Genomic DNA, 21,897 nt, shown 5'->3' on the forward strand with positions numbered 1-21,897 from the left:
ACATTTTGTTTTTAATTACAAAAGTACTATTTAAAACATCAAATAATACAAAAATGTGAGAGGAGAAAGTTAAAGTTTCATCTTCTCAGGGTTAGTAATGACTTAATAATTTGGTATGTACCCTTAAAGATCTTTTTCAAAGCATGTATGTGTGTATACACATGAGTATATAGGTTTTTGGGTTTTTACATGTGTTCTACAATTCTCTCTTTTTTTAATATATTTTATTGATTTTTTACAGAGAGGAAGGGAGAGGGATAGAGAGTTAGAAACATCGATGAGAGAGAAACACCGATCAGCTGCCTCCTGCACACCTCCTACTGGGGATATGCCCGCAACCAAGGTACATGCCCTTGACCGGAATCGAACCTGGGACCTTTCAGTCCACAAGCCAACACTCTATCCACTGAGCCAAACTGGTCAAGGCTACAATTCTCTTTTTAATGTCATTTCTAAACCATAGTTCATTTAGGATCTCCTGTTGTAGATATTCTGGTCCTAAATTTGCCAATGTGACTTTCTTCAAAGAAGATAAGTCAGGTTTATCTTAAGTTTGAATTGCTCAGCCCATCCCTTGCTCCCAATAGCTCTGGGCTTCCCAAGAGAAGGGCGGCTCCGAGCCCTGGGCAGCTCCCACTGGCTGTTCAGAGAGATCCCACCTAGTCATCATTTTTCATTCCCTTGCTTTTACTTTTGTTTTTAAATTTAAATTTTATTATTGACACTATTGTAGATGTCTCCCATTTCCCCTCTTTGCCCATTCTACCCAGCCCCTGCCTCCCCCCCATTTGGCCCACCCCACACTGCTGTCTGTCCATGGGCTATGCATATATGTTCTTTGGCTAACCCTTTCACCTTCCCTTATCCAGTACTCTCCTCCCCTCTGACATTTGTCCATCTGTCCCATGTATCCATCCCTCTGGTTCTATATTGTTCATCACTTTATTTTGTTCATTAGATGCCACATATTAGAGAGATCATATGTCTTTCTCTGACTGGCTTATTTCTCTTAGCAAAATAATCTTACCCATGCTGTCACAAAGGGAAGAGTTCCTTCTTTTTTACAGTTGTGTAGTACTCCATTGTATAAATGCACCACAGCTATTTTATCCACTCATTTACTGATAGGCACTTGAGCTGTTTCCAGATCCTGGCTATTATAAATAACGCTGCTATGAACTCAGGAGTGCACATATTCTTTCTGATTGGTGTTTTGGATTCTTAGGATATATACCCAGAAGTGGGATCACTGGGTCAAAAGGCAGCAATGATTTTTTAAAATATATTTTTATTGATTTCAGAGAGGAAGGGAGAGGGGGAGAGAGATAGAAACATCAATGATGAGAGAGAATCATTGATTGGCTGCCTCCTGCACACCCGACACTGGAGATCGAGCCTGCAACCCAGGCCTGTGCCCTGACCGGGAATGGAACCGTGACCTCCTGGTTCGTAGGTCGATGCTCAACCACCGAACCACACCAGCCGGGTGGCAGCAATGATTTAAAAAAATAAATAAATTATATCTGCCAATGCTTTTCTAAGGTCTCACTTAAACTGCTCCTAAAATAGCAGAAACTGCAATCTGTATCATCACTCTTCCACTAATGTGAGCTTAACTTTCTATAGCACATGCCCACGGACAAGGAGTATGTTGTAGGTGTGTGTATGCATGCACTTGGGTATGCAGATTCCTGGGGAGCTTTAAGCATGGAAGGAAGATCCCAAGGCTCACCACACTCAAAGAAACCGCTCTTAGTTAAATAAGCATAGTCTAAGTTTACTACGTTTTGTCTTGTTTTGGGTGGACACCATTATCCGACAGGACTGATTCACTACTTCTCCCTTTCCGTCCACAAATTGTTACTGACTGCGTCCTCGGCACTGGGCTCTGGACTTGACCCCTGGGGAGCCCACGTGTGTAAGACATGGGAACATGAGCCCGGCAATAGAGCTCTCCAGAAGCCTAAGTACACAGGGCAATAAAGGCCCCACTAGAGAAGGAGAAGGAACCCACAAAACTGCGATGTCCCCTCAACTCTTCCTGTGGTAAGGTGACTAGAGGTAATGAAATCAGAGCCATGTTTGTTACTTTAACTCATTAAGACAATACATTGGAATAAGACCTTTGTAAAGTTATAATCATAAATTCTAGCTGGATGACTATGACTTACTTTTTCACACCTAACATTAATATTTCTTTTTAAACATTCTCCTCTTCTATCTTCTCTTACCTATTTTTTCTCATTTGTTGTTAGTTTAAAACCTCAGCTTAAATCTTTTCCATCATTCCCATCACCTCCAAATAAAATTCAATTTACTTCTATTTTTTTAGTTCTAATTCTTTAGCAAGATTACAAGACACATATACCTATCCTTGCTTCTCTCTCCAGCCTCTTCCCCTGCTACCCCCTCCCCGTAAAGGAACCCTCCACTCCAGTCACGTCAGAGACTGCGGTTCCCAACAGCGCATGCTTCGTCTTTTCTTTTGTATGCACCATTTCTTCCGCCAGAAAGGCCTTTCGTTCCCTCTGTAACTAGCTTCCTTGCTTGCCTTTCAAATCCAGTTGAAAGGCAGTGTCCCCTCACTTAGATTAAATGCCCTTCTTGCAAAGAAGCTGTCACACAATGTGTGTTTCTTTAGTAAAAATAATGAGTGGTCAAGTTTAAGAAATAATTGTAACAGAAAAACTAATGTACTACCGACTTGAAAGATCTACTTACAAGTATTTCACAACTGTTTTAAAGGCTATTTTTAAATAAGAAATTTAAAAAAGTATATTTCCAATAATGATTTAAATATTCTCATTCCTTTTCAAATTAATCACCCTATGAGTTCTGTTCTTTAAATTCATTATCTTTACAACAAACTTACTGGGTCTTATGACACACTACCACACCTGATTTCTGGGTTATTTTCAACATTTCTGATCAGCTCAGTAACTTTTGCTCGGTATCAATATTAGATACTACAAAAGGCTATTAGGAAAATTAACCCTCAATTATCTATAAAAAATTAAGAAAAATGGTACAAGGGAAAGAAGGAATAAAGGAAAGCCTCAGACTGAAGAAGTTCCATACTCTTTCCTCAGCAAATATTGCAGAGTATTTCACTTCCAAGTTGAACTGATCTGAATTTCCCTCTAACTCTTCATCACTCTGTGGTTGAGATGAGCATCTAAAATTAGCTTAGACAACAAATGGAAAACAGAGAAACTGAAATAAAAAGCATACAACTTAAGCCTATGAACTGAAAACTGAAAAAATTTTGCCAACTATATTTACCTCTACTAATTTAAACAGTTTATTTAGGCATTAATTAAAGTTAGCAGCATAGTTAAAATGTTACTGTTAATCCCATCTTAAATCTCAGATCACTTCGGATACATACCTTCTTTGTTAATTGCTTCGATCTTGGCAGGGTAATAGCGACAGTCTGTCCACCGAGCCAGAACTTCTTCTCCGGCTTTAAAATCCTAGTTTAAACAACTTTTCAGATCAATACCATGTATAATAAATAAGTGTTTCCTTAATAAAAACAAGCTTCTGCAAACTTTAACAGAATTCCTTTTAAATAGATGACTACACATCTAGCAAATAAAGAGCTTGCTACTTACAAAGAAATCCTCCTCATCCTTCAGGCCTTCCTTTCTCAGCGAGGGCCTCTCCAGGGGCCGCAGTCTATTGCTATCCCAGTAAATCCACTCGTCATAGCGATGACTCCAGCGCTCAAAATGGACCAACATCTTGCCCTCCTCATAGTCGATTTTTTCAATTCGTGATGGATACCTCAAAAATAAAGAGAAAATTCTTACCTTTGTTTACACACAGTATTAAAAAGTATGAACTACCACTTACTGTTAAAACCTCAAACAAAACAACATGTGTCCATATTTTTAAACTATTGAACCAACAGTTTCCTTTCTTATTTTTGTCTTTTAAAAAAAAATGATTGTTCTCAATACCTAATGAAATAAACACTGTGATAATTCCCAGTGGCCTTAAACATATTCCTACTTTTGACCCAATAATTCCAATTTTAGAACTATAATATACAAAAGATTTATCATAACAAAGAAATGTAAAATCATCTAAAAGTATGGTTAGAAAAACTGAAGACTATCTATAGCTATCCAAACAATGGTATAGCCACTGGTTGGAATATTACAGGACTTAAATGGGATGTTTACAAAGAATTTTTCTATACATTCCAATATTTTCCAATAAGAATCAATGATGGTGGAGAAAGCTCAGTTAAATCTTAAATTTAAAAATATAAAAATGACATCCCATTGTTCTGCTTCACATGTGATGATTCTCCTACAATTAATTTCAAAGCAGAAATTAGTTAACTCGATACTTTTAAAAAGGAAAACTGCTTCATCATTCCTAAGGTACTCTATTAAATGTTCATAGATGACTCAATTTTTTTTAAAAAAGACCATTAAATAAACTTAAGAACTCAAAAATAGCACATGGTAGATGATTCAGCCATAACAGTTTGTCTTATTTTTGCTAGTTTGTTATAAATCTGAAATTTTCTCTTCCCTCTGGAGAATTAGCTTTAAATATAAGGCATGAGAGAAATTCAGAAATTGACTACTCCCTGCTTACAGACCACTCATGCGAGTCAACGCTTCTATACACTTTGTGGGCTGACTCATTCTCTGTAGAGCCTGTTCCCCCACTTGGTTTAATACTGGACTGTTTGGAGTTTCCGCAGACACTGCTCTGTCAAACATTCATGCTTTTGCCCATTGTTTTCTCTGCCTCACCCTAAGCAGCCCTTCCACTTCCTCTGTACACTCATCATTCCACACTTGGGTGAACGTGTAAGCACTTGCATGAAGACTTCCCCGACTCTCTCCCCGGTGCTCATGGCACCCATCTCATCACAGAGTCGTACTTTTTAATACTGTGTGTAACTTTTAGGTTCCTAAAGCGCGTGCTGTGCAGCATTTGCTGCCCTTGCGACACTAACATGTGACACACAAAAAGGATCCTGTGGTCAAACAAGCTAAGAAAATATTGGATGTTAAAAAATTAAACTGCTTTCTAATTGAAAGACTTCTTGATCCCGTTAACAGGTGGAGACAAAGCATTCACTATTACCCACAGAATAATTACTAACATGTCTTGGGTTGGGAGAGTGTTAGGGAACATGATGTAAGAAGCCGATCTGGCCTGTGAGCTTCGGGAATAACTGAGGCACATCCACCTTGTATCCCACAGCACCCAGAACAGTGACAGACACAGCCAGCCACTCAGGAAATGCAGGGCATGCACAGGAAAAGACAGTGCATATTTCTTCAGAACTAAGAAGGCTGCTGACCCCATTACAACCTGAAGTTGGCTCGTACTCTGGGTCTTTTGGGGAGTGGGTTGGGTGAGGAAATACTTTGTTAGAGAAAGGAGTAAGAATGGACACAGCGATGTGCCCATTTAGAAACGGTGCTCTACTGCTAATCGCTGGCAGTGCTGCTCTGATTTGTTTGTTTTTGCTGCTCCGGTTTTTGAAAATATAAAAACTGTCAATAGCATTAAGGGAAGCCAGGAATTTCATTTCTTTTTCAACATTCACTAACCACTTAACTTAAAGAGATTTTTCTATCAGTTATAAAAACTGATAAATTTCTCCCCAAACATAAAAGCCTCTATTTTCACATATTATCACATCTTTTAAATTTTAAGTAAAAAGTGAGGGGCTTGTTCTTAGGTTCCTTCACATTCTAAATGTACCCAACCCATATACTTGAAACATTTCTCAAAGTGAGATGAGTAGCAGAAACAGAGGCAGGCGTTATCGTTATTGTCACAATGATTCAATTCAGTGAAATCAGAATCTGAGTTCAAATCATGTAAACCTGGACTGCGTTTTTAAGTAACTTATAGTTTTCCGAAAATACTTCAAGTTCTGTTGGCTGAGAGGATGCTAGATGCAGCCACCAGACTAAAACTTACATCAGGGGAACTTCTTCAGGATAATTAACACGTTATACTCTTTAGAAAGTAAACATCTAGAGTTATGTAAACTTTGGATGAAGGCCAAGAATTAAGTAACACAAATACCCAAGTTATTCTATTTTAATTTTTACAATGTCTACTAATCTAACTTTGAATCTTAAACAGGTGTCATAAATAAAACTATTAGCAAGAAGTTCCAAATTTCTGTTCGTTCATTCAACATACCTCGGGGATCTATTACGATTAAGGCACTTGTGAGGCACTGCCGGTGGGAAAAAGAAACATCAAAACTCCTACCTTCCAGGAGCTTAGCTCAGTCAGGTGAGGAGACAGAGAGGAGAGTCAGAATCTGTACTGAGAATCGATGTGTGTCCGGCTCTATGTTCTTTCCACAGTGAGTGTCAACTGTTCTCTATATACCTTATCTCACTGGATCCTGGTACCCACCCCCGGTATAGATAACACAGTCCCCATCTAACAGGTGAAGAGGAAGAATGCCTAAGAATACCTGCAGTAGAGTATTCAAAAATAACTGGCACAAAAGCCTATAGAAGAAATGGGATAAGGCCTGTATCAAAGTGATTATATTATACATGGTCAACTGCTAAGTATATACAAAAACTGTATATAAGATGTTATTATTGCCGTAACCGGTTTGGCTCAGTGGATAGAGCGTCGGTCTGCGGACTGAAAGGTCCCAGGTTCGATTCCGGTCAAGGGCATGCACTGTGGCTGCGGGCACATCCCCAGTAGGGGGTGTGCAGGAGGCAGCTGATTGATGTTTCTCTCTCATCGATGTTTCTAACTTTCTATCCCTGTCCTTTCCTCTCTGTAAAAAAATCAATAAAATATATTTTTTTTAAAAAGATGTTATTATTAATAGTTCGGAAGAAACTGGAAAGTTCACTAAAGGTCCTTGGGAGACAGTTTATATTGCTCTTGGTGGGGTACTTGTAGGATTTATACTTAACGAATATTGTGCAAACAAAGGTCAAGGGTATACACAGAGCATACCCCAATTATTCACTCTGTTCATTTACTTAAAACCATGATGTGGCCCTATCTGGTTTGGCTCAGTGGATAGAGTGTTGACCTGCGGACTAAAGGGTCCCAGGTTCGATTCTAGTCAAGGGCACATGCCCAGGTTGCAGGCTCGATCCCCAGTAGGGGGCATGCAGGAGGCAGCTGATCAATGATTCTCTCTCATCACTGATGTTTCTATCTCTCTCTCCCTCTCCCTTCCTCTCTGAAATCAATAAAAATATATTTTAAAAAAACACGATGTGGCTCAAGTTTGACAATAGGCCAAAACAATGAGGATTCAGAGACAAGTCCAGACCTCAAGGATCTCATGATCAGAGATTGAATGGGCACTTCATAAAGCCAGTTCCCTGTGGCTAGACTATATGGTAAGCAGTAAGATAATTATAGAGAATTGTGGGACTCAGATTGGACTGGTTAACTAAGTTCAAGCTAAAGGGATCTGAAATAGCAAATTAATAAAATGATCCTTTATTCTACAAACAGGGAATTTCATAAAGTTTGTACTTCATTTGGTTATCAATTACACCCTAGGAAAAAAAGTCCTAACATCAAGATCATTGCTACATGTTAAAAAATGCAAAAAATGGCCATTTAACATATTATTTTACACAGTGAAATGACTTCCCTGTTCTAGCATATGGCCATAGTAATAATGTTTTGATACACAAAGTGAACGAAAAATACTGTTGAACAAATGTATGCACAAATGCCACTCATCTTGAATTACAGCATTATTTTGATGCACCCTTTATGTTTTACAATAATTTAAGTGTGAATGGAACATAAGATTTTTCGTACTGAATTTGGACGAGGTGGTGATAATGTTTCTACTTTGTCATTTTTTAAAGGCTGGATCATGGAAAGCTGCTCAGGATAGCGATGAGGCAGAGTCCCAGACATTTATGAAAGGTCTGAGAAGTGAACGACAGGTTTCAGAGTTAACTATTTGTACGCCATAAGCATCTGTAGACACAAGCGGCAGACCTTTTTTCATTAAATTCAAAATATCGTGGCAGTTAACCGGTTAAGACAATTAGCAATAGGAAGAAAACACCATGGTTGGCATCTCTCAAGAGTTCAGAAGAAAGAGATGGAGAGAAGGCAACCTCACCAGAAGTATGAGTCCTCAAAGCCAAAATTCTACATGGAGCTCTCTTAACCCTTATCATGTTTCTGCAAAATACCACAAAATTCCACTATCTACTCTATTTTAATCCCACTTTGAAATCCATGTATTGCTTAAATAATATTTACTTGTGCAGAAAATGAGGAACTGTCTCCACTGCTCTGGGTTCACCCCACTCTCATGTCATTTGCACTTGAATCCTAGAGAACAGCTGACTCTCAGCCAACTTTACAAGAAAAATGACCCACCCTAAAATTGGTCTTTCTCGTTTATTAGACTTAATGGAAAGGGACAGCACTCAGAAATACCTAGAAGACTTTATAAAGGTTCTTGCTGAATTTAATAAAAGTTTCACACATACAATTGTACTACTGTAATCTCTTAATTGACTTCTTGGATCCCTAGGTCAGTCTTCTAAAGAGCAAGAAACCAACATGGAAATGAGCATCACAGATGAATTCCTATACTGCCTCACACAGTGAACTGTTTTACACGGGCAGGTCCTGACTCACCCAATAGACAAAATGTTGTGTGTGTGGTATAGACGTGTATGATGGATGATTCTTTTGAGGTGGGGATTCCCAATTTGAAATCAGATTTTCGAAGGGGTTTATGATCAAAAAGGAAAATTGTTCTGGAAGGCAAAATCATCTATTAACACTCGATTATCCTTGTGCCATTATCCTTGGAAGGAAAAAATAAATGATGGGCATGCAACTACGCCAGAACCATAGTCTAATAGATTTTTTTAAATCCCTTTATAGTCAATGTAGTTACAGTGAAACAAACTTTATCTGAATTTAGGGAACTCATTCTGATTTGTCATCTAGTTTGTTACATCCAAATTTTTACCTCTATTGGTAGAGAAAGTCAACCATAATGAAATGACACAGAAAATCCTTGATATACTTATGACCTTCCTGCAGTTAAGCAAAAGAAAAGAATTGTTAACTGCTCACTGATAGGTTACAACCCACTGAGCAAGGCCAGACAATATTGAATATCCATCAGAATTCACTTGGAGATTTAGCTAATCATTTAAATAAATGCCATATTAATTTAAAAAAAGGCAAAGTATTTTTCAAAATTACCCCCAATAAATTATTCAAATTATGTTTTTAATAAGTCATTTTATTTTAAGATAGTAAAATTTCTAATTTGTATAACTTTAAAAATTGACACTTTCTTTTTCATTCCATTTACTCAGAAAACACTGTCTCTAATTCACTATGTACCAGACACTAAAAAGTAGGAATAAAGCTACAAATACTGGTATTTGTATATTAGCTACATATACTGGTATTTATATATTTATTTACTTAAACCAATAAATAAGACATTATTCTAATCAACCAAATTCAGGAGGGAAGGAAGAGAAAAAGAGAGTCAAACAAGTTAATGCAGACACAATATAATGTAATGCCTAGCACAATAAAGATCTATTACAGTAGCACAGAGAGTACAGAAATTAGACTTTCTCCTAGAGCAGTGATGGCGAACCTATGACACGCGTGTCAGAGGTGACACGTGAACTCATTTTTTTGGTTGATTTTTGTTAAATGGCATTTAAATATATAAAATAAATGTCAAAAATATAAGTCTTTGTTTTACTATGGTTGCAAATATCAAAAAATGTCTATATGTGACACAGCACCAGAGTTAAGTTAGGGTTTTTCAAAATGCTGACACGCCGAGCTCAAAAGGTTCGCCATCACTGTCCTAGAGAAAGTAGTTCTTCGATTTTCAAAGAATGAAGTAACTTGAAATCTGACAAACGTAATCTAAATGTTAGCAGAATCTTAAAGGAGTTAGGATTAACATTTCAAAACAGTTTTGTGTAGAGGAACTTCATAATAAAAAAACTAACATGGTGTCATACAAAAGACTAAAACATATTAGAAAAACTAGAAACAGAGAGATAAGAACTTCCTTACATATGACTGTTATGAGGATTATTTGCCAAATAATAAAAATTAATGTAGAATATAATCCAAAACAAACATAATATCCTTATAACTTAGTAACCTTCTAAAAATGTTAGCTTCCTAGGAGCACTTTAAATTTACATTATACTCTGTAATTTTCAAAAGTGTTTTCTCACTCATTAATTATAAATAAAATAACATTGTCACCTAACATTGTTATAATATTTTTGAATTAACTGCCTTTAGATAGCGCACGTTGTTTACACCTTAAAACAACACACTGAAAACAAAAATGTTTTGATTAATTCAAACTCTGTATTCCAAAATGAAGTAGAAATACAAATGAATCTAGACTTTCAAGAGCATTCAGATGATAACATATCAAAATCATATCTTCTCCAACATTGACTAGCAAGTCTCATCACCTTATCCCTCAGTTCCTCTTCTCAGAGTCAATCATCCCCTAGGACACCCATCCAGGACAACCTTGCCAGAGGCCCGCTTCCTGCCTGTCACAGCCTCTGCAGCAGATAACGGGTAAGAGCAGAGCTGGCTGTGTCTTTTCCTTTAGAAGCTGTGGCAGCCACCTTTCAAATTAAGGTTTCATTTCAGATCACTGGATTTAAACTCCTATTCCCCTCTACCTCAGCACCTGAACCTCCTGCCTTGTCTGCATTCATTCATACCACCAGTTCTAACCAATCAAAAGACCTACACCAGAGTCTTTATACTCATTACCATCTCCCACTATAAAAAATTCCTTTCCTACTCTACCAAAAAACGCCACCAGTATTTTACTCAGCATTTATGTACGTCATATAATTTGTTCAGACTAACGTGACCAAACTCCTCATTATTTAGTTTTGTCATAAAACTCGAAACTCCAGCAGGGTGCAGTCCAACCAGTGTTATTTAATATTTAGCACTTAAAATCCTATGTTACTGCTATAGCACTAGATGTTATATGCCTACTGATTAAAGGCTTAAGAATTTACACTGACTCCTCTCCCACTAGATTCTACTTTCTTAGACTAACTAATGCTCATGCTATTACCTTATTAAAGCTAACATGGCCCTAGCCGGCTTGGCTCAGTGGACAGAGCGTCGGCCTGCGGACTGAGGGGTCCCGGGTTCGATTCCGGCCAAGGGCACATGCTTGGGTTGTGGGCTTGATCCCCAGTAGGGGGCGTGCAGGAGGCAGCCGATCAATGATTCTCTCTCATCATTGATATTTCTATCTCTCTCTCTCTCTCTCCCTCTCCCTTCCTCTCTGAAATCAATAAAGAAATATTTTAAAAAAAAAGCTAACATGTATTAAGTGCCTACCGCGTGGCAGAAACCATGACAAGCTCTCAATATGCACTACCTTGCTTAATCCTCAAAGGACCCTGAGTTGGGTAATGCCATTTCCCCGTTATGAAAAGGAGGTCACAGAGGACCTGAAAGGTTAAGAAACTAGCTCCTGAACTGAGGTCTATCTGTCTGTCTGTCTGTCCTGAAAGACTGCTTTCCATTGGATATGTAATCTGCATCTCGCAACTGAGACTCTTCAGCTCCTGTCACCCTTACTGCAATGTTTCAATAGGGGCTTTTACCAACAGCTACTGAAAACAAGTAACAACATCAAACTACATTACGTTTATTTTTTCTTGAAAATGTAATCTTCCGCTTTTGATACAAATAAAATTCCTAAAATTGTTTTGTTAGCCTAACGAGTATAAAAAACAAATGTTATTATATTGTACAAAATAAATATGCAAAAGTAGCTTAACTTTTATGATGTTTGAAAATTGTCATAATATAAACTTAAAAATTAAGATAGGAAATCTAGGATGATGTTACAAAACTAAGAAAAACACTTAGTGACTTTAAAAATGTTAAATTTGCCAACCTAGCATGGCAAATTATGCTCAGTTTTCAAGCAATAAGTCACAATTCATTTGCCATAATTTTCTCCAATGGTGATCAGATTTCACATCCCCAGAACTTTGGGGTTCATTCTTTACCAACCCACCAATTTGCAATAAACTTTGCTGGGCAACTTTTGTGAATGACAGGGGCCAGGGCTTTATATATGTGATTTCATGTAAGTACTTTATACTTGAGTACCTTACCATATCAATTTCTAATTTAAATTTTTTTAAAAACTGTATGTGCTGACTAATGACCTGTGAGAGGTAGCGGTCAATAGTTCTTCAAATATAAAGTCATATAAAAATACTAAAAAGCCAGGACTCATGAAGAATAGCAAAACTAAGCTGCCTTTTCAATATCATGTTAATGTTTTAAATTATACTACTGACATTTAAAATGTAAAACTAGTATTTTTCTCCCACAGTTAAAATAAATCATTTAACAACAAAATTAAATACCCTTAAGCATCTACAGATAACAGTCTGTCTACTCGGTAAAACTAGACTTGCAAACCTTTTTAGTAAAGCTACCATGATAGATAAGTTATTTCCCAACTAATGGCTTTAATCAACTCCCCACCACAGAATAAAGCATTACATACTGCAATGTGACAAGTGTAAAACCTCCAAATACATAATAATATTCAGGAGGAATGATGTAATAGGGAGTTGGATACCTGTTGATATGTGATGGTTGAGCTTCAACCAAATGTCAGATAAGCAAATAAAACTGTCTTATATCTTGACCCAATCTGTGCCATTACATGAACACGCTTATACACACACGCAAGCACAGCACAATAAGCCTGAGGTTTTCTAGATTTTACACTGTTACACAGTTATGAGGGAGGCTAGGAAATCGCTGGCTTGAAGATTGGATTCTAAGGTAAGCTTGGGAGGAAGACTCTAGGACAGCCAGACCTGAAAGTAACCTGCCTTGCGGAAGTGCTATAATTCCAGGGAATGAGAGTGACATGGGCATCCTGGATCCTCGGGGCCCTTCTACACACCAGAAACATGCACATCACTAGCACAAGTCAGGAACTAAGATGGCCTGTGAACACTGAGCCCATCTGCTCCTGGAGCCGAGGCTCAAAGCTCCAGGGCATCTATATGAGAAGCAAAGGGGCGTGGTAAGAGATCACTAGACTTGAAGCAAAAGAACCTGCAACACTTGGATCTTTTGGCCACATCACCTGGAATAAAACAGTAACGTCTCAGAACCTCAAACCGTCAAGGGCCTAAACCACAACCATCCAGCCAGGTGGGACTGCAGATTGCAGAAAGAGGAGCAAGAACACTGAAGCAAAGTATATGCAGGTCAATATATCCGATTCTACTGAAAAACAGCAAAAAGAGATTTCTGGATCGTATCATTTTGCAATGTAGTTACTTACATTTTATTTCCTCTAACATAAAGAATTAAAAGCAGACTATAAATCCTGATATTTCCATTGCTATTCAGATCAAAAACTTGATCTTCAGGTTCATAATTCTGTATAGTTTAGAACAGTGGTTCTTATATGTGCTCCCCAGACCAGCAACATCAGCATAACCCGGAAACTTGTCCGAAATGCAAACAATTGGGCTCCCTCAGACCTACTCAATCAGAAGCTGTGGGTGTCAAGCCCTGGGGCCCTGCAATCTCTGCGTCACAAGCCCTCTAGGTGATTCGGATGGAGACTAAGAATTACTGCTAGACTTCACCAGAATCACTTCAAAACTTTAGTGTCAATGAACCTTATAAGAGAAGCAATTTGTTAATAAATTGGTACCACATAGAAAGTTAGTGAGCTGAAGTGTCCTATTGGACAAATATTCTTTTTTAAACCAATAGTTATGACTCCAAGTAATTTCAAAATTAAACAATTAATGGAAAAACATTTAAAAGAGTGACAGAGTTAATTGGATACAGGGTAAGCACCTGCCCAATACCACTAGACTCCAAATAGTTCAAACCTCTAAATCTCTGTTCCAAAATATATTCACCTTTCTCCACTTTTTGCAACTCGTTTTCTCTTCTAGTGACCAGCAATTCTGAACAAACTGTATATGACTCCTACCCCTTGTCTAGCTTACTTCTGCCTCAAGTCTGTTACATACCTATGTAAGATACAGAAACCTGCCATCACTTCATCACTGAACAGGTGGAAAGCAGACTTTAAAACTGTAAGTTTCTAATTCAAGGGAACCAGAAGGTCATCTACTAAGTCATGCCCTCATTTTAAGGACATTAAAGCAGAAAGTACGTACTCTCCAAAGTCACACAGTTCATGGCAGAACAGCATTTAGAAGCCACATTTCTGACTTCCAGTTAAATTAACTTGTATTTCTAATCTTGCTGTCAACCTTTTTTGTAGGGAGAAGGAAGGAGAACTTTATCTTTAAGGTTATGGGGCTTTCTTTTGTGGAAATTTTAAAATTGAAGAACACAAGTGCTTGTGCACTGGTATAGACCTGCTTGATGACTAAAACTGAAAGTTCCCTTAGATCTTAAGTTTCAAAATGTGTGACTTTATAAATGTAAACCACCTCAGAATTTAAGAAGAAATCTTGTTCATTTCAATTTGAAGTTCTCTGCAGCAAGGGTCCTTAATCTGGAATCCATCGATAAGTTTTCTAGGAGCGCCATAATATACAATTATTTTCACGTATAAATGTGACTCTACAGTTTTCTGAGTCTATAGCTGAAATTAGGTTCTCTAAGGTAGCTAGTGGCTCAAAATAAGAATCAATACTTTTCAAGTGCACAGAGATTTAGGAAAACCCAATTTACAAAAAGACAAAATTTTATTCCTATTAGCAAAAGGATCTCTATTTAAAAGTATTCACCTAAGGTTTCTACAAGTTTCAAACTTACCTCATATAATTAAAACATGACTTCAGGTTTTAAACTTGGTTCACATACTACTTTCAAGAGCCTTCTTATCCAAATACAGACTGTACAATTTGTCTCTACAATGTTTCCTTTTGAATAGCTAAATCCAATTAGGAAAAAGCAACCCCTTCCATTCAGAAAACAGTACTCTAATTTAAATTAAAAGGTATTTGAACTTGATACAATCTAAATTTCCTCAACTTTCCCACTCTATTAAAATTCTGTTCATGAACATTTTAAAAACTCACATTTGCAACTGTTCCATACAGTTCAAAAAAACTCCAAATGTATGGAAACAATATTTGCCAATTCAAATTTATACTGTTCTATCAAACTCTGATACTTGGAGACATCTCCACATTTTTTAATCTTTCATTTTCCTTTTCTTTAGATCTAGAATAGAACTAAATAAAAATGTACCCAAAAAAGTCAGAAGAGCATAACTCATCTGAATGTTTTAAATTGACTCCATGTCTCATTTCTTTCAGGAGTAACGCCAGAGCATACTACTTGACTTGTTCCATAATTAAGTCACTTGCCATAGAGTAACTATTTTCATTTCAATCAAAAGACAAAGTTAAATCAGTAGTCAAACCAGTACAATTTAAACACTCTTCAGAATGATTACGTACTTTAATATTTGCAAGGGTGTTTTGTAAACCATAAAACTCTGCAGAAACTAAGATCATCACCTCAAAAACATGGAGTATAAGTCCTAGCTGGTTTGGCTCAGTGTATGAGAGCATTGGACTGCAGACTGGAAGGTCCCGGGTTCGATCCCCAGGAGGGGGCGTGCAGAAGGCAGCTGATCAATGATCCTCTCTCATCATTGATGTTTCTATCTCTCGCACCCTCTCCCTTCCTCTCTGAAATCAGTAAAAATATATTTAAAACAAAAAACACATGGAGTATAGTTTGTTGCAATGAAATACTTTTCCCTTTACATTTCAGGCCATTCTCATGTCAAAACAAAGCTACACTGAAAAACATCCCCAAAGAATTATTTTTCAACTCTCCCTCTGCCCGTGCTTTATAATTATGTATTATTTTGTAGAATTTGAAGCAAATTTAAACACATTATTTTATCTGATCCCTAAAATAATCCTGAGTAAATGCCAGTAATACTGCTTCATTTTACTGATAGGTCAACCAAGTTCAAGGGCTTACCCATATTTACAGGATCAGAAATATGACAGTTTGAATTTGAACCTGCCTCTTTTGTCCTTAGAATCCACTTAAAATGTCTCCAATATAACTCCAACTCTGAACTTTCCTTTCCCCAAATATAATTCTGTAACAACAACCTGTGTCCATGTTCATTCTTGTGATGCTGTATTAATGAGATTATAAAACTGTCAAAGTTTGGATGTTCAGAGGTAGTGATGGAGGTAAGGTAGAAAATGCTGATGGTATTAGCTGTAGACATTAGCATATTATAAGTCTTTTAAAGGATTATTAAGAAAGAAATGAAATGTTTTAAGTAAAACTACAAAATTTTTAAAAATTAAAGCAACCCACACTACTCAGTAGGAGTTAGGGTTAGCCAGTACCAAAGAAATCCAAGTGTGGAAAACCACACGCTGGCCCTGAAGAAGACTGGCTTCTCACAGTGCCTCCTCAGGACCTGCATTCATTAGCATCAGTAACGAATCAGACCACCAATGAGTTCTCTGAGGTAGCTCTAAGGTTACTTTGAAAACAACAAGTAATAAATCATTACTTAAACATGTAGAGTGTATTTTTCAAGGCTGAAGTATCTTTATGAACTTTAAAGAATGTGGAATACGGTTTACTCAAGCAGTAATTATGCACTTTTCCTAAGAAAAATACATTGAGTCTTTCTATTAAACCAAAATGGGAACTTAACCTCCAGTTTATTTGTCCATTAAATTTAGAGGGTATCCTTTTATTTATAGGGCACACAATAAAATTGTTTTCCTTTTTTATACAGGAAAAAACTTTTACACATAGGACAAATTCACATTTTGGGTGCTCAACTATCACAACTTTCCCTCTGCATTTCTCTTTAAAAGGTAATGTGTCAACATGTGATGTTACTTCCTTAACAATAGATAGTCAGTAATACTTATCATAAATGTCTCAAGTGCAAAGACAGTAGTATTTTCATTCCTGCTCCTCCCTCCTTGTCCAATGACTATAAGAGACTTTCCGAATGAATGAATGACAGTGGAAGACTAAGCATTCAATATGGATGCAACAGGAGAGAATATGAAAGAAAGTAGGTAAGGAGGGGTGGGAGAGAGAAGGGAATCATTTCAGTATATTTTCAGGGATTAACTATTTTGCCTTCACAAGAATATCAAAGTTTTTCAACACTCAATCCTTCCACTCTTTTACCTGATATTAAAGCAAAAATTTGTAAAATTTACATGAAATACAGAATGGGACAATATGAATAAAGTTTATCTCATTTGGAAATAAAATCAGTTGGGTCTCACTGAACTTCTTTTGTGCCTCATAGAAAACTCAGTAAATCTTAGCAATTAATTACTGTCCTATGATAAAGCACTGTAATACTATATCATAGGGTCACCCAAGCCTAACAAGTTCTTGAGACTACTGATATTAATAAACAAAGTCACAATAGGAAAATTATTTTTTCAATTACCTAGAATATGCATATACAATACTCTTAATTATTTTTAAATTAAGGCATCAACTGTAGCAGTATGCTAAAATGTTCATATAAATAAGCTCATAAAAATCAAGCTGATGACAAGTTTTAATAATTATCACATGTAATTATTTTGGCTAAAGTTTACTTACTTTAAAGAGGCCATTATTATTTGGGTCATTAAAATTAAATCTAAACTTAATTAATGAGTACATATTCATGTTACCACCCTACGTAAGCACTTAGAAATTTCATGGTGAGATACATAAGACAATGAAAATATTTAAGCTACAATTTTCATTTGTTCTCTGAAATTCCAAATACTCTAAAAGTACACTCAGGCTTGACTTTTAAAGTGATTCTTTTTTATAACCTTTTTACTTTAACTATTGAATTATCAATTTAACAACTGTTAAATAAAAAAAAATTTCACCACTTAAAGTGAATGTCTTACTAATATCAAAGTTAATTATGCTAATATCCCTGAAAGTCACTGAGAAAACTAATAAACTGTGTGTTTCTCCAAAACTGTTAGTTCAATTACAAATTGGTCAGTTTGGAAGCCTAAGAAAATATATTACTATGAATTAACTAGTAATTTAAAAAGTCAGTAACTTAAAAAAAGAATTTAACACCAAAGAAGTAAGAAGTAGCATTTCTCATACTCTTGTGTCACAGATTCAGAAGTGTGCCTTCCTAGTAAAAAGCTTCTTTTGCTCACGACAGCCCATGGCTAACTAAGCTGGCATGCTTGGCTGCAGGTCTAATGCAGTGGTTCTCAATCAGGAGCGTGTGTGGAGATGATTTTTATGACCAGGCGGGATGCTACTGCCTGCTTCCCAGGTGCTGCTCAAAGCCCCTACTGAGAACTACTGTGTACACCCGCCACCTCATGAGAGTAACAACTGTGTCCCCTACAAAGGAGTAACCACTGAGGTGTAGCTGGAAGGCATGGGGCCATATAGCTGTGCCTTCCCACCTCAAACTGCAGTTTCACACTGTCCCAAAGCAGAGGCCACGGCAGCGTTCATTAGGCTGGGGGTCAGGGACATGTGGAGAGTTCTAACGCCAGATGCTAAGAGACGAAAGTCTCAGGCTGGTCTAGAGTCAAATATCACAACACAAAATTTTCTCCACCTGCCATTGCCAACGCAGGAAGCTAACTGAATACAAATCAATCAAAAGCACATCTACGATGCCCACTGTGTTCTGAAGGGAGTTGTAGTGAGAGAAAATGTCAACAAGTCTGGTAGACAGTCCTGGACCTGCTAAACGGCTAGATCCTCATCAGAACCACAGGCTTCCAGAGGGGCAGAGGCAGCACCACCCCAGGAGAGGAACCCCTCCAAGGCCCCTCCCAGGGTAGGGGCTGAGAATGGCGCAGAGAGCAGTAGAGGCCAGCTAAGTGGAATAAGGAGAGAGGACCCTCGTTACTCCTACTGTGGTCCCTTCTCTCCTTTCCAGGTGGCGGTTTTATCTCATGTAACTGATTTTCCCCACGCCATTATGAGGGGTATGTTGAGGTGTTTGAATTCACCACTTCTCACAGATGGCCAGAGGAAGGGGGAAGAAAGGTGGTTTGGCTTTTAGGTGGGCTAGTGAACAATGACTATGCTAACCATCAACAAATACTGGCATTGGAAAGTGTTATCCCAAACCTGGGAAGCTGGTTATCTGGATTAATCCCCTCCTCCCACCACAATACAGCTCCAGTTAACTACACAGGGTACTGACACTCTCTTTATATCTCATGTCCTCCATACTCATCTGCAGTTCCCGAACACCTAAAATGCTCTGACTAAAATGATCTGACTGGCAACAGTGTTTAGATGCTAAACCTGCAAAGTCTGAAGAGCAGGCAAACTAAAAACCGGTGTGTACACATATTCAAAATGTGACTACGTTAGGGTTCCTGCCACGGTCAGAACAGCGATGAACCCACATATGCAAGTCTACAGACACGTGCTTCAGGTCAAGAGCTCCGATTTTCCATACCATTTCTGTAAGTAGTCCAGTGCCTCCAACCGAGCCCCAATCTCAAAAGTGATTCCAGGACGATTTGGGGGCTTTTTACTCATCTTGAGATACTATTCTTCAGTATTCGCTTTTCACTACGTCAAGAAAGGAAAACAAGTTAGATTCTGATGCATAAAACGCATAAGGAATTAAACAAAAATTTAAAAACATTACAGTAACTGCCAAATTTTTAAGAAATTTGAATGATGATTATCAATATCTCTAGGTAGAGTACTGTGCAACTTAGAGGCAATCTTAAAAATGGATTAAGAAAAAAGACATTACACCTAAAACCTATTTGTTCATGTTGACCAATGTCACCTCAATCAATTTAATACATACTAAAAATAAAAATTTAAAAAAGGACATTAACAAGATAACTACTTAAAAAGAATAGATGGGCATTAAAACTAACTACTGGCTACCATGCTTTAAATTGTAGCTTGGAAAATATCCAGGAAAACTCTCCAGAGTAATGACTGAAAATGTTTTCCTGGCTTTGAAAAATCAAGACAGTTGAGTGTCCTGGAACATGACTAATGAGATTCTTGAGCACAAGTTAACCACATTTTCCAGCAAGTGTTTACCGAGTGCCTTGTAACACGGAAGGCTTTTGATAAGACCCTGGGGGACACACAAAGACGGAAGAAGCAGTGAACACGCTCCTCCGCCGTGAAGACGGGTCATTCCTCCTGTGATTAGGGCATCTCATTCCCTATGACCCTCCACCTTGGTAGCCAATGATTCAATAATTTTAACTTAACATATGAAGTTGCAAAGGAAATTTTTTCCTTATTCTTCGCTGAATTCAATGAGCCACAATGATAGGGAATTGTTTCTAACTCTGAGAATTCATTTCTACAATATTTCAATATAGGCAGGGCCTCTGTCGACTTCAATATTGACAATAAGTGGTTGTAACGTTCAAACAAACACTACAAAGGAGTATCTATCTCTCTCTCCTCTCTAGATCGCTGGCAGGTGGACTCTTCTCCTCCGGCCCCGATGGCCACGCGGCACTGAGGCAGCCTCTTTTCCGCTAAGGACCTGGTGCCTAAGGAAGGTCAGTGCATTTTAAGGCAGCCTTACCAAACGATAACAGGTAATCAGGAATGCAAAGGGATCCCGAAAGCCTTTCTGGATATTCAGAATGACTAATATGACAGTGCTCCTTCCCAGTTTAAAAAGGAAAACACACAAATATGTAATCATTTTAATAGTTTGGTCACAATTCAAAAGGGACAATCCTTAACAATAAACACAGACTCACAGAGACAGAGAACAGACTGACAGCTGTCAAAGGGAAAGGGGGTTGGTGGGCTGGGTGAAAATGGTGAAGGGAGTTAGCAAAAAAAAAAAAAAAAAATCCAACAAACTTAAAAACAGACAACAGTATTGTGATTACCAGAGGGAAAGGGGGGTGAGGGGAGGTGGAAAGGGAGGTGAAGGGGGACAAATGGTGGTAGAAGACTGGACTTGGGGTGGTGATGTATAATAGAATTGTACAGCTGAAACCTATACAATTTTATTAACCAAATGTCACCCCAATAAATTCAATAAAAATTAAATTTAAAAAAAATGAATAAAACCAACTGTCCTTTACTTTTTGAAAAAAATCTGATATATAAGGGGAAAAACCAACACCAATACTTGCCATTTAAATATATACAATCAAACTTAAATACTCATGGCTGGGGGGGGGGGGGGTAGTAATATCCTCCTGCCATGACAGCAGCAATGATTAGTGCATTCATGTTCACAGGAAATGCGGCCAGGAGTTTATTTGGTGTAAAAGGAACAAAAATAAGAGTATCTTAATAGAGGTCTCGTCAGTTTGCAACCTATAAGGCAGCTCCCCAAATGCCGGTGCAAAAATCGAATCAACCTTTCCTGCTGTTGGGCACAGGCAGAGCTTGCTTGGGGGCTCATTAACATCCTCTAGGCTCCAACTCAAAACCCCTGAGAAGTAACAGAGTCGAGACGTGTAATTCCCCGGGATACTTCCGCGTGAGTGACCGGAAAGGCCAGATGGCCTTCTCCTTGGGTGGACGGGGGAGGATGAGGAGGGGATTTGAATGAAGGAAAAAGTCGGACAAAGTCAAACGGGTCTATGGGGCGGGAGGACTTGGAGCAAAGAGAGAAAGCGGGGCGGGGAGGAGGGGAAAGAGGAAGAAAAGAGTGGCAAAAAGTGAGGACGGTTTAGCTGCGGGAGATGACCACTGGGCGGGGAGGGAAAATGAGCAAGAAGATGCAACACCTGCAAAGTGCGGCGAGGGTCAGAGAATGGCCGCGGGGCCACGAAAAAAAAAAAAAAAGAAAGAAAGAAAAAAGGTGGGAAGCGATGCGGGGCGGGAGGAGGGTGGCAGGAGACGGACAGGAAAGGCTCCGACGGCGCAGGC

The 21,897-nt window shown here is 38.0% G+C and overlaps 1 protein-coding gene across 2 annotated transcripts in view; it reads right to left on the reverse strand.

Moving 5' to 3' along the window:
* The window catches only part of PHF20L1 (PHD finger protein 20 like 1), a 54,689-nt gene extending 34,996 nt beyond the window's left edge, over positions 1–19,693 (reverse strand). The window contains exons 1-3 of one of the 2 annotated variants that reach the window (XM_023757756.1): positions 19,478–19,693; positions 3,615–3,786; positions 3,389–3,473 (exon numbers count right to left, since the gene is read on the reverse strand). In XM_023757756.1, coding sequence (XP_023613524.1) covers positions 3,389–3,473; positions 3,615–3,786; positions 19,478–19,560 — 340 coding nt within the window. In that variant the 5' untranslated portion in view covers positions 19,561–19,693. The remainder of the gene's footprint in view (positions 1–3,388; positions 3,474–3,614; positions 3,787–19,477) is intronic. The other variant, XM_006093286.3, reaches the window with a different exon arrangement.
* Between the last annotated feature and the right edge of the window lie 2,204 nt (positions 19,694–21,897).

Source organism: Myotis lucifugus, unplaced genomic scaffold (assembly GCF_000147115.1).
Source record: "Myotis lucifugus unplaced genomic scaffold, Myoluc2.0 scaffold_113, whole genome shotgun sequence".
Lineage (NCBI taxonomy): Eukaryota > Metazoa > Chordata > Mammalia > Chiroptera > Vespertilionidae > Myotis > Myotis lucifugus.